Source organism: Ciconia boyciana, chromosome 12 (genome assembly GCF_034638445.1).
Source record: "Ciconia boyciana chromosome 12, ASM3463844v1, whole genome shotgun sequence".
In the NCBI taxonomy this organism is placed as follows: Eukaryota; Metazoa; Chordata; class Aves; order Ciconiiformes; family Ciconiidae; genus Ciconia; species Ciconia boyciana.
Genome location: NC_132945.1, coordinates 24,301,867 through 24,316,192, shown reverse-complemented (window position 1 = coordinate 24,316,192; position 14,326 = coordinate 24,301,867). Strand labels below are relative to the sequence as shown.

Here is a 14,326-nt window from a genome sequence, read left to right as displayed (position 1 = left end):
TTGTGCAAGGTTTTGCAGGGCTGCGCTGGGTGCTCCCACTGAGCCTGCTGTCCCTCACGTAGCTCCACGCCGTGTGGCTGGGGGGTGGCTGCTGCCGGGCTGCAGCATCCCGTGATGCAGAGCTGCGACTCAGCTCCGCCGTCCTCCCTGCCCGGGGCTCCGGGGCTCTGCCTGGGGGGCTGGAGCCTTCCAAAGGCAGCCGAGTCCTTCCTCGGGCTCTCCCACCGCCACCCTGGCAGCACGCCGGGCAGAGCCGGGGGACGGCGGCAGCGATCCCCGTTCCTGCTGGCTTAGCTCCTGCTCCTGGGCAGCAGCTTGCAGGCTCCCGAGATGCAGGCAACGTGCAGCCCAGCGCCGGTCGCCTCTTCGGCGGAGTGGCCTGGCACACGCCACGCCGGGGATGGTGCAGCCAGGGGAGTCGGCACGGAGCAGGGCCTGCGGAGAGCGGGCGCAGCAGGGTGCTGGTGCCAGCGTGTGGCACAGAGCTTTTGCAGGCCTGGGCAGCGATGCCTGTGGACCCCGGGCCCCTCCGGCCCTGCTGGCTTGGCAACCGGGGCAGCACTGGAGAAAGCCAGCGCGTCCTGCCACAGGAAACGGCCGCCGGTGTCATCTCCATCTGCTTCCTGCCGGCTCCTTGAGAGCAGGGCTGTGCCTGGGCAGCTGCTCCCAGCGCTGTCACGGAGGGGACCGGTGCAAGGTGCCGGCATTGTTCCCGCGGCCACCACATTCCTGTCATTGCCGGCGGAAATGCCAGAGCGAGCGCGAAGCCTGGCCGCTCTCTGGGGATGAGGCTGAAGGCTGGGCCTGCCCATCCTCCAGGCTCGGCCAGGGGCACAGGGGTCCTCGGGGGACCGCGGAGGCGGTTGGCACGCTGCGTGGAGGTGGGGGGCTCACGCGCGCCTGCCGGCCCACCACAGCCATCGGGGGGACGGACGGATGCTGCCGATGCCCGGATGGCGGGACTGGCGTAGCTGGTAGCATCCCAGCAGCGCGCGCCCGCCACGAGCGGTTGGGCTCCGCGTGTCATTTTGGCACAGCTGGGGTCCCGTGTCCACCCTGGGTGCCCATCGCCGGCCCGGGCCGGGCGGTGAGCCCTGCCCGTCCCCTGGGTGCAGCCAGAGGTCCCCAAGGACGGGAGGGCTCCAGCGACTGTTCAGCCCATTCCCGTCCCCTCTCCCGGTGCACCCAGCACCGTTTCCCCGCTCAGCGAGCCAGGACCCCGCAGAGCGCCCTGTCCTCGCCGTGCCGGGACTGGCACCTGCCCACACGCCCAGGGACAGCAGCCAGGCAGCTGCCTGGGGTGGGGGCCTGCTTGCACCCACTCGCCCTCTGCCCCTGGCTCCGGACCTTGCAGCCCCCCCGCCTTCAAACCCCCCGGCAGCACTCGCAGCAGCACCCACCACGTGGAGATGCCCCTCTGGCAGTGCCTCTCCCTGCCCGCCCGCCCCTGCCCACTCTGCCCGTGCCCCTGTCCCCGGCACTGCCCTTGTGCCCCGCCGCCCGCGCTGCCGCAGCTCCCCGCCGTGGTGCGGGGGCTCCGGCACTGCAGGCAGCGTGCAAGGGAGCTGCCACTGCACGCGGTGCACGGCGAGCGTGGCGGTGCACGGCGAGCATGGCGGAGCCCGGCAGCCTCCCACCTGCCTGCGGGCAGCCGGCCAGGCCAGGAAAAGCCAGAGATTCCTTAGGTTTCCCGGCCCGGGAGCGTTTTCCTCCAGCACCGGCTGGCCACAGCCCAACCGGGGGGTCCTCCCTGGCCTCCTCCTTCCAGGCTGGCGCAGGAGAGCTGGGGTCAGGGCTCAGCTGTGCATCCCCTGGCCGCAGCCCAAGCCCCTGCCCTCGGGGCCGTGGGGCATCGCTGCCTCGCCTGGCACGGGCCACAGCGGCCTGCGCCGGGGGAGGCTGCTGGGCCAGCCCCCCGCTGCCTGTCCTGCCTGCGCCCAGGCAGGTGCCCTCCCAGTTCAAACCAGTAGCAGCAGCACCATAGGATGGCAACAGAGGAACGGTACCCCACCACCCCCCGGGCGAGCCCGAGTGGGAGCTGGGATCAGCCGGCGGGGCTGTGGCCGGGGCACCACATCCTGCCCCATCACAGCACCGGTGGCAACGCTGCCGCAGGCCCCGGGAGGCCGACGGGGCTGGAAACGGCAGCGCGAGGGCCAGGACGGGACCGGGCAGCGAGCGAGCGGCCCTGGGCCACCCACCCCATCCCACCGCGGGGGCGCAGACGGCGGCGAAGCGGGCCCGGCAGCGGCTCCCCAGAGGCACGCGGGGCGGCCGGCCGCCACGGCGGGTGTGGGCAGGCGGCGTGGCAGGAGCGCGCTGGCGCGTGGCCGGGGAGCACATCCCTCCCCGTCCCAGAGGATGAGCTAATGGAGGCCAGCTGGGCCCAGCCCTGCTTCCCCCAGGCTCTGCTCCCAGCCCCGCAGCTGCAGCCTTTCCGCTCCTCGGCGGCCCCGTTAACCCCCTCCCCGCCGGTGCTGCCACCCCCCTGCCCGTGCCCCCACGTCCGTCCCCCGCCGCGGTGCCGGGGCTGAGCTGTCCTCCACCCGGGAACGTCACTTGTGGGAGGCCTCCTGCAAACTATATGGGGTCTGGGGGCCCCGCACAGGCACTGCCTTGCTTGGGGGTCCCGGCTGGGGGAGGCCCTGTCCCGGGGGGGGTCCCATCCTTTCGCAGGGCTCAGCCCCCACCCACCTGCAAGGTCCTACAGGGACCCTCAGTCCCCTGAGCCCTGACCCACTGCCCCCCTGCATGGGTCCTGCTCCCACACAGCCCTGTGGGGATGGGGACACCAGGGACAGGGACACCAGGATGGGGACACCAGGGACACCGATACCAGGGACAGGGACACCAGGATGGGGACACCAGACTGGGGACACCAGGGACAGGGACACCAGGATGGGGACACCAGATTGGGGACACCAGGGACAGGGACACCAGGGACAGGGGCACCAGGATGGGGACACAAGGGACAGGGACACCAGGGACAGGGACACCAGGACGGGGACACCACGGACAGGGACACCAGGGCCAGGGACACCAGGGCCAGGGACGCCAGGGACACCAGGGCCAGGGATGCCGGGTTCCAGGCACCCACAGCTGCTCCCCTGTGTGGGGCCGTGGGGACAGTTGCCCAGGGCTGGTGGGGTCAGGCTGGGGGAAAAGTGGGGACCTGGCAGCCGAGTCAAACGGCACCAGTGAGCGCTCCGTGCCCAGCACCGGGCCGGCACCCCGCAGCACCGGGGCGGCCGCCTGCCCTTCTGCAGGGCCCGGAGCAGCCCGGCGAGGCGCTCGGCCGCAGGCAGAGGCAGCTCTGGCAGCTGCCGTGGTCCCTGCCTGTCCCGCTGGCCTCGTCCTCCCCACGCCGGGGCCAGGCCAGGCCCAAACCCTCTGCCCTGCCCCGGCACCGCGCTGCCGGACGCGGGTGCTGCACCCTCGGCTTCACCCGGCGCCCGCGGGTGCTGCGGGCGCTGGTAACCACGGCAACGCAGCATCGCGGGAGCAGGGCAGGAGCACCCACACGCCCGCGCCTCCCTGGAGAAACCGCCCTGCAAAAGCCGTTATCCCAGCAAAGGCTTCGGTTAACGAGCTGCTCGAGTCCCCAGACCCGGGCACCGTCGGTGCCTGCGGGACAGCGAGCAGGACGGGACGGGCCGTGTCCGCTCCTCTGGGCATGAAGCATCCCTCCACGGCCCCTCGGCGGCAGAGCCCGTCCCACCGCCCTGCTCCCCGCTTTTAAAGCGGTTATTACCACTCGGCCCCTTGGCACGCAGCTGATGCCCACCGCGGAGGGAGATTGAGGTGAGCAGAAGAATAAACCCCAGAAGGGGATAAAGGCAGGGGGCTTGGGGCAGCATTTGCAGCCAGGGTCTTTGCTCCACGGCCCGAGGGTCCCCCAGCCCCCACCACTCCCCCCACGCTGCCCTGACCGGGACCAGCATCCCCGTGCCCTTCCAGCCCCCCCTCCTCCATCACCCAGCCCCTCTGCAAGCTTGGGGGGACGCTGGCCTCCTGGTTTCCCACCCTCCTCCCCAATTTTACAGGCCAGGCAGCCCTGCAGCTTGTTTCTCTCTCCGCTGGGCGTCTTCTCTGCCAGCACTGGGCTGGGGAAGGGGCTGCCTTGGCCCCAGCCGCCACCGGGCAGCGCCAGGAGGGAGCAGAGAGCCCCTGGGAGCCCTCCCCACTGGCAGGCAAGCAACCCCTGCCCGCACCTCCAAAAACAAGTGTTTACTGTCATCATAACTCTTTATTATAAAGATGTATTTACATGGAATAAATCTTTACAGACATGAGAAACATGGTCAACAGGACCCAGCGGCACTCAGAGCAAGGGCCCCCCTTTGGCATATGTCAGTGTTTGACAGGGACCCCAGTGCTTCCCCATTCTCCCGCTGTCCCACGGCATGGAGCGGGCGGAGGGGCCCAGAGCCCCACGCTGAGTCCTGGGCGGGCACCCCACACCTTGGGGGTCCCCAGGAGGTGGGTCTGCCAGCGGCAAGGGGACCCCACACTTGCTGGGGAGGGGAGGGCAGCTCACCCAGGGTGTGGGATTAGCACCATGGGAATAAATAGACCCCCCCAAGACTCACCCCGGCATGCAGGCGCCTGGCAGGGACGGGGCAGGAGCCCCGAGGGAGCTCGCAGACCCCTGCAGAGAAGCTCCCCCGCCTGACAAAGTGCTTTGCGCAAAGCCCATGGGTCCCGGCAAGCCGATGCCCAGGGCAGCCCTGCACCCAGCGGGACAGGGGCATCACGGCAGCACCCAGCCATACCACGAGCTACGCGGGCGACCCGCTCCCGGCCAGCCCCAGGAGGGGCAGGCAGGAGGCACCCACGGTGCCAGACACGGTGCCGGGGCCACCAGGGACGGCCGCAGGGAGGAGGTGACGCCAGCCGAGGGCTCACAGGTGGGACCCCACGCTCGGGGCCGGGAGATGAGCAGAGCAGGCTAGGACACAGAGCGGGCGATGGGAGCCGCATCCCTGGAAGGCCGGTGGCAACCCTGCAACAAGAGCAAACCCAGGTACGCGTGAGTTCCCTCCCGGCAACGTCGCACGTGTCCCCTTGTCCCCCCCACGCCCTGCTGCTCCTCACCTGCCTCAGAAGGGCATGGGGCCCTTGTGGGAGAGCCGGGGCCGGGGCCGCCGGTACCTCCGCCAGCCGCCCGGCCGGTGCCCAGCCCCGCGCCGCACACCCCGCGGCCGCACCAGGGTTCGGATGAGGCCGTCCTCCGCATCCTTCCCATCTGGCGCCTGGCCCAGCGGCCCTGGGGATGGCAGGAAGAGCATTAGCCGGGTCCCCCCCACCTCGCAGACGGGACAGGGATGGGGACGCTGTGGGGCTTGCCTGCACCCCCCCGATGCCTGGCCCAAGGCAGGCAGGGCCGGGCAGCGCCGTTTCCTGAATTGCCCCCAGCAGGAGCCATTCGCCGGCCGAGTGCTTCCTGCGCCGAGGCGGCCAGGCCACCTGCGCCAAGCACGGCCACCTCCTGCGGCCACTGCCACCGGCCTCACCGAGGGGCACGGAGCAGCCCAGCCCCAGGCTTGGGCTCCCGGCCCTCCCCAAAGCCACCCTCCCGCGCCCCCCTCCCTGCCAGCGGCGGGCAGGGTCCACCGAGCCCCGGGCGCTCCCGCCGGGCACTGCCCCCTCCCCGCAGCCAGCTCCCCCCGCTCCCCGGCCCGCCTGGCCAGGGATGCTCCGGTGCCAGCACCGCTCCCGGCACGGCCGGTCCCACGCCCGGCGCACGTGTGGCAGCGCCCAGCCGAGCCGGGACCGGGATCGCACCGGGCCGGGGAAGGGGCCGAGCCCCGCCGCGGGCAGCGCTGGCAGGGCCGCGGCTCCCAGCGCCCGCACCCGGCCGTGCCCCGGGCTGTCACCCGCCGCGCCAGGCGGGTCGTGCCCCGGCAGCCGGTGGCAGCGCCGGCCCTCCGGCCCTCGGCCGGCCGTTGTTCTGCTCGGCCGCCCGGACGGACAGGGGGGGTTTGTTGGCACCATGAAAAGCGCTTTGTCCTCCCCAGCCCGGCGGCAGCGGCTCCCGGCCGGCACGGGCAGGGGCCGCCGGCCCCCCCCCGAGCCCCGCTCAGCCCACCCTGCCCACGGCCACCCGGGCACGGTCCCCGCCATCCTCCCCGCCGCCAGCCCCGGGCAACCGAGCGATGCCAGACCGGGGGAAGCGGTGGGAGGGGGGGGGGAGTCCCCCGGCACGGCGCGGAGCCGCGGTCGCCCCCCGCCCGGGGGTCCCGGCACTCACCCGCGGCGGCCAGGGCGAGCCAGAGCAGCAGCAGCAGCGCCAGGAGCCAGCGCGGCGCGGCCATGCTGGGGGGCTGCGGGGCGGCGGGCGGCGGCGGCCCCGCTGCGGGGGAGCCGCATTTGTAGGCGGCGAGAGCCCGGCCCGGCCCCGCCGCCCGCCCGGTCATGTGGCCGCCGGGCCCCCGGGGGGGGGGAGGCCGCCCCCCGCCCCGCCCCGCCCCGCCCCAGCGCCCGCACCCCTCCCGGGACACCCCCCGCCTGATGCCCCCCCCCGGCACCCCCTCCTGGGGATCCCCCACCCACGTCCCGTCCCGTCCCCCCCTCAGCCCGGCCCCAGCCCCGGGGCTCTGCTCGGTCCTGGGATCCTGGGACCGCCCCCCCGGGCTGGCTCTGGGACCCGCTCGCAGCCTGGCCCCCGGACCCCGCTCCCAGCCTGGCCCAGGACCCCCACACAGCCTGGCTCTGGGCCCCCCTCCCAGCCTGGCCCAGGAGCCCCTCCCAGCCTTGCCCCTGGATCCTCTACCCACCCTGGCCCTGGGACCCCCTCCCAGCCTCCCCTGGGACCCCCTCCCATCCAGGCTCCAGCACCCCCTCCCAGACTAACCCTGGGACCCTGGGACCCTCCGCCCCACCTGGCCCAGCCCCCCTTCCAGCCCACCCCCTTCCCCTGGCACCCAAGGGGACAGGAGGCTGTCCTGACACCCCCCATGCCCACCACCCTCGGCAGGGCAGCCCCTGCCCCCTCAGCCCCCCCCCCAGCAGGCAGTGCCCGCAGAGGGGTCCACCTGCAGCCCCCCCACCCTGCTGCCCCCCAGGTCATCCAGCCAGTGCCCGGGGGGGCACGAACCCCCCCTCTGCCGGGGGGCACAGTGCGGGTGCCACTGCCTGTGCGGGGAGGGGGGACCGACCACCGCTGCAGGGTGGGCACTGCAGCCCCGGGCTCTGTGCTGCGGGGGCCAGGGCGGGGGCTAAAGCACCCTGGGACCCCCGTGCGCAGAGGTGCGGGCTGCGGGTGCCAGTCCCGCGTGGCCTGGGTGCTGGCCGAGGACCGACGGAGCCCCTCATTGACCTGGGTGTGCAGGTACAGCCACTGGCACCGTGTCCTGGTGGGTGACAAAGGCAGAGCTGAAGCCTCCCACAGCCTAGGGTCCCCCTTGCCTCCCCCGTGGAGGGAGGTAGAGCCCCTTGCCTCCCCCCCACACCACGCACCGTGCCAGGACATCACCCTCCAGCCCCCGCAGACCTCGCAGGGGGGTTGGGGAGGCCCAACCCTGTCTGTAACACTCCCCTGCCAGCATCCTGGGGGTGAGGGCTGCCGGGACCCCCCACACCGCCCCTTGGGGATTTGGGGCTGGGAGATGGCAGCTGGGAGGGGGCAGTCAGGGCACACCGCGAAACCAGATGTGCCAAGGGCTGACGCAGTGCCGGCCGCAGCGCGCCCAGGATGCAAGCGGGGCTCTGCAAGCCGACAGTCAGAAAGCGACTCCTCCAGGTCCGGGCACGGGGTGCCCTGGGCAGGGGGCTAAGGGGCGTAGGTACGGGTACGTACTGGGTTTGCCTGGCAAGGTTTGGGTAGCAGGGGGGCTACAGGGGTGGCTTCTGTGAGAAGCTGCTAGAAGGTTCCCCTGTGTCCGATAAAGCCAATGCCAGCCGGCTCCAAGACTGCTGGCCAAGGCCGAGCCCATCAGCGATGGGGTAGCGCCTCTGGGGTAACCTGTTTAAGAAGGGGGAAAAAGCTGCACGACTGCAGCGGGAGAAGAGTGAGAATCTGTGAGAAACAGCCCTGCAGACCCCAAGGGCAGTGGAGAAGGAGGGGAGGAGGTGCTCCAGGTGCCGGAGCAGAGATTTCCCTGCAGCCCCTGGTGAAGACCATGGTGAGGCAGGCTGTCCACTGCAGCCCATGGAGGTCCATGGTGGAGTAGATATCCACTGCGGCCCGTGGAGGTCCACGGGGGAGCAGATATCCACTGCGGCCCGTGGAGGTCCACGGGGGAGCAGATATCCACTGCGGCCTGTGAAGGTCCATGTGGGAGCAGATATCCACTGCGGCCCGTGGAGGTCCATGGTGGAGCAGATATCCACTGCGGCCCATGGAGGTCCACGGGGGAGCAGATATCCACTGCGGCCCATGGAGGTCCATGGTGGAGCAGATATCCACTGCGGCCCGTGGAGGTCCATGGTGGAGCAGATATCCACTGCGGCCCGTGAAGGTCCACGGTGGAGCAGATATCCACTGCAGCCTATGGAGGTCCATGGTGGAGCAGATATCCACTGCAGCCCATGGAGGTCCATGGTGGAGCAGATATCCACTGCGGCCCGTGAAGGTCCACGGGGGAGCAGATATCCACTGCAGCCTATGGAGGTCCATGGTGGAGCAGATATCCACTGCAGCCCATGGAGGTCCACGGTGGAGCAGATATCCACTGCGGCCCGTGAAGGTCCACGGGGGAGCAGATATCCACTGCGGCCCATGGAGGTCCACGGGGGAGCAGATATCCACTGTGGCCCGTGGAGGTCCACGGGGGAGCAGATATCCACTGCGGCCCATGGAGGACCCCACGCTGGAGCAGGTGGATGCCCCAAGGAGGCTGTGACCCCGTGGGAAGCCCGTGCTGGAGCAGGGTCCTGGCAGGACCCGTGGGCCCGTGGAGAGGAGCCCACGCTGGAGCAGGTTTGCTGGCAGGACTTGTGACCCCGCGGGGGACCCACGCTGGAGCAGTCTGTTCCTGAAGGACTGCGCCCCATGGAAGGGACCCACGCTGGAGCAGTTGGTGAAGAACTGCAGCCCGTGGGAAGGACCCACTGGAGAAGTCCGTGGAGGACGGTCTCCCGTGGGAGGGACCCCACGCTGGAGCAGGGGAAGAGTGTGAGGAGGGAGGAGCGGCAGAGACAAAATGTGATGAACCGACCGCAGCCCCCATTCCCCGTCCCCCTGCACTGCTGGGGGGAGGAGGTGGAGAAGCTGAGCCCGGGAGGAAGGGAGGGGTGGGGGGAAGGTGTGTTAAGATTTCGTTTTTGTTTCTCATTACCCTACTCTGATTTGATTGGTAAGAAATTAAATTGATTTACCCAAGTTGAGTCTGTTTTGCCTGTGATGGTAACTGCTGCGTGAGTGATCTCCCTGTCCTTATCTCGACCCACGAGCCTTTCGTTATATTTTCTCTCCCCGTCCGGCTGAGGGGGGGAGGCAGAGCGGCTTCGGTGGGCACCGGGCGTCCAGCCAGGGCCAACCCACCGCGGGGTACGCGGTATCGCCCCGGCAAAAAGTGGGTGACGAGTACAGCCACAGCCTGGGACAGCACCTTCGGGTGAGCGAGGGGTGGCCCTGCCTTGCCAGCACCCTGACAGTGTGTACAGCGGGGGCTGCGCTGGGGGGGCTGGGGGGAGAGGGGTGTTTGGGGGCTGTACAGGAGGGGCTGTACTGGGGGGCTGGGGGAGAGAGGGGTGTTTGGGGGGCTGTACAGGAGGGGCTGTACCGGGGGGCTGGGGGAGAGAGGGGTGTTTGGGGGCTGTACAGGAGGGGCGGTACCGGGGGGCTGGGGGGAGAGAGGGGTGTTTGGGGGCTGTACAGGAGGGGCTGTACTGGGGGCTGGGGGAGAGAGGGGTGTTTGGGGGCTGTACAGGAGGGGCGGTACTGGGGGGCTGGGGGAGAGAGGGGTGTTTGGGGGCTGTACAGGAGGGGCGGTACCGGGGCTGGGGGCTGCAGGAGGAGCTGTACATAGGGTGTGTGTTGGGCTGAGGAGGGGCTGTAGGAGGGGTGCAGGGGTGTGTGGGGTGTGAAGAGGGGCTGTACTGGGGGGCTGCGGGAGGGGCTGGCCAGGGTGACTGTGTGTTGGGCTGGGGGGGCTGTGAGAGGGGCTATGGGGTGTGGGGGGGGTGAGGAGCGGCTGTACTGGGGGTGCGGGGTGTGAGGAGGGGCTGCAAGGGGTGCGTGGGGACCATGTCACAGCCCTGCGTGTGTGCGTGGGCACGGCGGGAGAAGGACACCCCCGCGCCGGCTCCAGCCCTGCTGGCTGTGCCCCCCCGCACCACCGCGGCCCGGCCGAGGGCTGTGGGCAGGGTCGCCTGCAGCCCCCCAGCAGCGTGGGGGTCCCTGCTCCCCGCCAGCGTTGTGCACCCCCGAAGTGGGGTGCTCCTTCGGGGGATCCCAGCTCACGGAGTCCCGGAGCTGGAGCCCCATCCCCGCCGGCCATCTGCCAGGCGCCGGGGTGCAGGGGGACCCCCCCCGGCCCGCTCCCCTGGGGACGCATCACCTGCTGGGCTTCAGGGCAGGCAGGGACAGGCCCTGCCTTCGCGAGGGACCGTCGCTGCACCCCGTGCCACCGCTCGCTTCCGCATTCCTGCGGCCGCGCACACCCTCCCTCCCTCCCCGACCCGCGTCCTGTTTGCCGGGCGCGTCACCCCGGCCTGAGTCACCCCACGGCCTCCGCAGGTGACGGAAGGCCAACAATAGCCCACAAAGGGAGGATGTCCCCCCAAAGCCTTCCTCCGGCTTGTCTTCGAGGAAACCTCCCGCGGGAGGGAAGGGCCCCACCGGACGCGCGGCGGCCGATGAGCTTCGTCCTGTTGACGCTGGCTCGCTCGGAGCGGCATGCGGCCCCGGGGGTCCCCAGGGACGGCCGGTGCCACCCCCCCGTGCCGGGCGAGGAGGAGGAGGGATGCGACAGGGCTCACGCTGACGCTGCACCCATGGGGACGGGCCAGGCCAGCCTCAGCCCCGTCCCTTGGATGCGGCGTGGGGGTGGCATCGGGGACGGCGTCGCAGGGTCGCGCTCAGAGGTTGGGAATGAGGGGGTGGGGGGACAGCCTTGTCACCGTGCGGACCCCACGGACCGGGCGTGCCGCTGTGAGGTACAGGCAGGGCGGCAGGGGACAGGGGAGCCTGGGCAGCCCCCCGGCTGCAGCCCCCCGGCTGCAGCCCCCCAGCCTGGCACTGGGCAGGACCCGGGCGGGGAGGATGGAAGCATCATTAGCACATTTCACTAATTAGGAGGATGGCAGCAAACCGCTGCCTGGCTGTTGCCACGGCAACCGCGTCACACATCCTCGAGAAACTTTTGTGGCCGTAACAATTACAGGCAGCTTTGGTGTCACCCTGCGTCCCTCCTCCCTCCCGTCCCTGTCCTGCCCGTGCTGGGGCTGCTGGGGCAGGGGATCCCCCACCGCCCCCCGCCTGGGCTCCTCGAGCGGGACCGGGGGGTGATGCCAGGCCCAGGCAGCCTGAGAGCATTCGTGACATGAGCGTGCCAGGCCTCAGCCCGCCCGCAAGCAGGGACAGGACGGCGGCGGGACCACCAGGCTTTGCTGTCGCCAGCCCCCGCGCTGCACCGGGGCTGTGGCAGGACCGGGTGGGTGGGCAGGGGACAGAGGGACAGGGGGACAGGGGGACAGGGGTCTGTGTGGCTCCACAGCGCAGTCCTGGTGCCACCTCGTGGCGAGCAGGATCCCAGCGACACAGCTGGACAGTCGCTGTGGTGACACAGCTGGACAGATGCTGCGGTGACACAGCCGGGCAGTCGCTGCATGAGCAGCCGGCCCCGCAGCGGCACAGCCGGCCACTGCCCCGCGGGCCAGGCAGCGCTGGGTGGCACAGCCGGGCGGTGGCCGTGCGGGCAAGCTGCCCCCAACCCTCTGGCCCCAGGGCCAGGCCGCTCCCCAGCCCCAGCGCAGGAGGGGGCTGGCCCCACACCGCAGTGGGGCTGCTCACCAGCCCCACGAGGGTGGGCCAAGGGTGCAGCGCCCCGAGCCCGCATCCCTGCCCGCATCCTTGCCTGCATCCCTGCCCGCATCTCTACCCGCATCCCTGCCTGCATCCCTACCCGCATCCCTGCCCGCATCCCTGCCTGCATCCCTGCCCGCATCCCTGCCTGCGCGCAGTGGCAACCACGTGCCCCGGCCCCTAGAGCCAACTGGCGGGCTCATGCCAGCAAAAGCAGGGTTGGAAGGTGGGGGGACGAGGTTGGGACAAGAGGGTGGCCAAGGGGCCGCGCTGTGTGTCCTGGTGCCGGCAGGCGCTGCGGTCGGTCCCGCCTGCAGCCCACCACCCGGCGGGTTCCCAGCCTCCTTGCTGTCCTGGCACTGTGAGCTTCTCCAGGCTGGGGGACAAGACCGGTCACCCCAAATCCCAGCACCTGGAGAGGCGGCCTGTGCCGGTTCCCTTAGCGCTGCCGTGAAGCCGGGCTGGATTTCCATTGCCGTTCAAGAGCCTCAAGGGATACCACAGAGGTGCCGCCGCATTAAATGGGTTAAAAACCGGCTGTCCAACAGGTCCTGAAATGCCGCTGGGAAGGGGCAGCATCTCTGAGCGGGCTCGTGGCTCCCACTCCTGGCCCGGCTGTAGCCATCCTTGTGGCCGTGCCCATGCAGGGAAGCGGAGAGCTCGTGTGAGCTGGTGCAAGGACCCAGAGCCCAGTGCCAGAGGTGGCCCCAGGAGAGGGGCCTGGCTGGGCAGAGGGGCTGGTGAGGAGGAGGGAAGGGGCAGCAGAAGGGTGGCAGGCATCCTGCAGAGCCCAGGAGCCAGCCGGCCAGGGCTTCCTCCCTGCCCATCGCACTGGCAGTCACAGGGATTTGCTGCCCTGGTTTCCTGAAGGCCCTCGTGAAAATATCACGGAGGTTTGTTTGTAAAGCGTCTGTTTGTTCATTTACCGTAGGCCCTACCAGATCTCCTGCAACTTGCATCCTGCCACGCAAGGTCCTTCCACCCTTCTCCCAGGGTTTGCTCTCAGCGTGCCTCCCGTCCCTGCCCCGTGCCTCCCCCGGTCCCGTCTCTGTTTTACCCTCCTCCACACGTGCGTTCGTGCCACACGGCCGGCGGTAGCCCCGGACGGAGCCCCGGGGCCACCTGGCAGCCAGCTGGCTGTGACAGTGATGCTGCGCCCACCCTGTGGTGCAGCAGGTCCATGAGACAATCCTGGCCGGTGAAAAGGAGCTGCATGGTCTGGGATGAGCGACCCTCCAGCAGGGCCTCCTCCAGGTACCCCTGTCCTGGGTGGGGATGAGCATCCTCCCCTGAAGGTCCGCGCCTGACCCACGGACGGACACCTCTGCTGCCTGCCAACAGCAGGTCTGTCCTTCAGCCAGCCTTTCTCTTCAATAACCACAAAGAAGTCATTGAACCAGTTAGAGGAAATGCATGTGCAATAAAAGTGACAGGCCTTGGGGTCAAGGCTCGTTATGACTAGCATAACGAGCTTTCTAGCAAGGCAGATGCCACGACAGTTCGGAGCTCACGGGCTCGGCGGGACAAAGGGCTCCTCCTGCAGAGAGCGGGTCCCGGCGCAGCCCTCGGAGGCGGCCGCTGGTCCCCGAGCCCTGTGCCTGGGCAGGGGGCAGGGGCCGGTACCCCGCCCGCACAGCATAGCTCGATCTGTTCGCCACCATCACGCTCCCCTCCCTCCATGTGCTGCCGCCAAACGTGCCTCTGATCGTGCAAGGCTGCTCGATGCTAAAATATTGCCTTTGTCTCCTTTGCCAGCGTTTCCAACCCGACCCGCTAAAGCACTCTCAATTTATTATTCCTATTGCTCCATTAGCAAGACCATGTGCTCTCGCTAGCTCTGAAGTTACCCCGTGCTTACCTTCAAGGCCTTACGCATATTCCTGCTCCCCAGAAACCCGAACCCACACGCTAGAGGTGGGCTCAGACCGTCTCTCCAAAGCCCGGTCCCTTTTCCGTATAACTGCACGGGCTAAAAGCCGGGATGCCAGCACCACGCGCGCTGTGGCCCCATCTCTCCGCGCTGCTTTCAGGCACCATTTCCGTGTCCTGCGGGGTCCCCATGCTCCTCCATGACCGCCCTCCAGCTCTGCCCCTTACCCATGGGCAGGGGCCGGGGAGAGCAGGCGGGAGCGGCAGCAGCATCCGCCTCTGCTCCTTCTGCGGTCCATGGCGGGCCCATGGCAGGATTTTGGGAGCCCTCCAGCCGTCCTCGCTCAGGCCAGGGAGACCCAGCGAGACCTGTCCCCTCCCCAGAGCACTCGGGGTTTTCTCACACCCCCACCTCTCACACAGCCCAAAGCGTCTGCAGGCGCGTGGGACCCACAGCCAGCCCGGAGACCAGAGGCATCCGCCAGCACG

The 14,326-nt window shown here is 69.8% G+C and overlaps 1 protein-coding gene across 1 annotated transcript; it reads right to left on the bottom strand.

Annotated features, from left to right (window-relative positions):
* Positions 1–4,241: 4,241 nt before the first annotated feature.
* Positions 4,242–6,405, bottom strand: APLN (apelin). Its single transcript, XM_072877005.1, has 3 exons — positions 6,251–6,405; positions 5,095–5,266; positions 4,242–5,002 (listed from the first exon to the last, which is right to left on the bottom strand). Exons 1-2 carry the CDS (start codon positions 6,312–6,314, stop codon positions 5,100–5,102), a joined length of 231 nt encoding a protein of 76 aa, XP_072733106.1. The 5' UTR covers positions 6,315–6,405; the 3' UTR covers positions 4,242–5,002; positions 5,095–5,099.
* Between the last annotated feature and the right edge of the window lie 7,921 nt (positions 6,406–14,326).

Bases quoted from the DNA above. Each gene is read 5' to 3' on its own strand.
- APLN (XM_072877005.1), bottom strand. From the start codon at position 6,314: ATGGCCGCGCCGCGCTGGCTCCTGGCGCTGCTGCTGCTGCTCTGGCTC. The intron at 5,267-6,250 runs GTGAGTGCCGGG...TGCCATCCCCAG, and splicing joins GCTCGCCCTGGCCGCCGCGG to GGCCGCTGGGCCAGGCGCCA.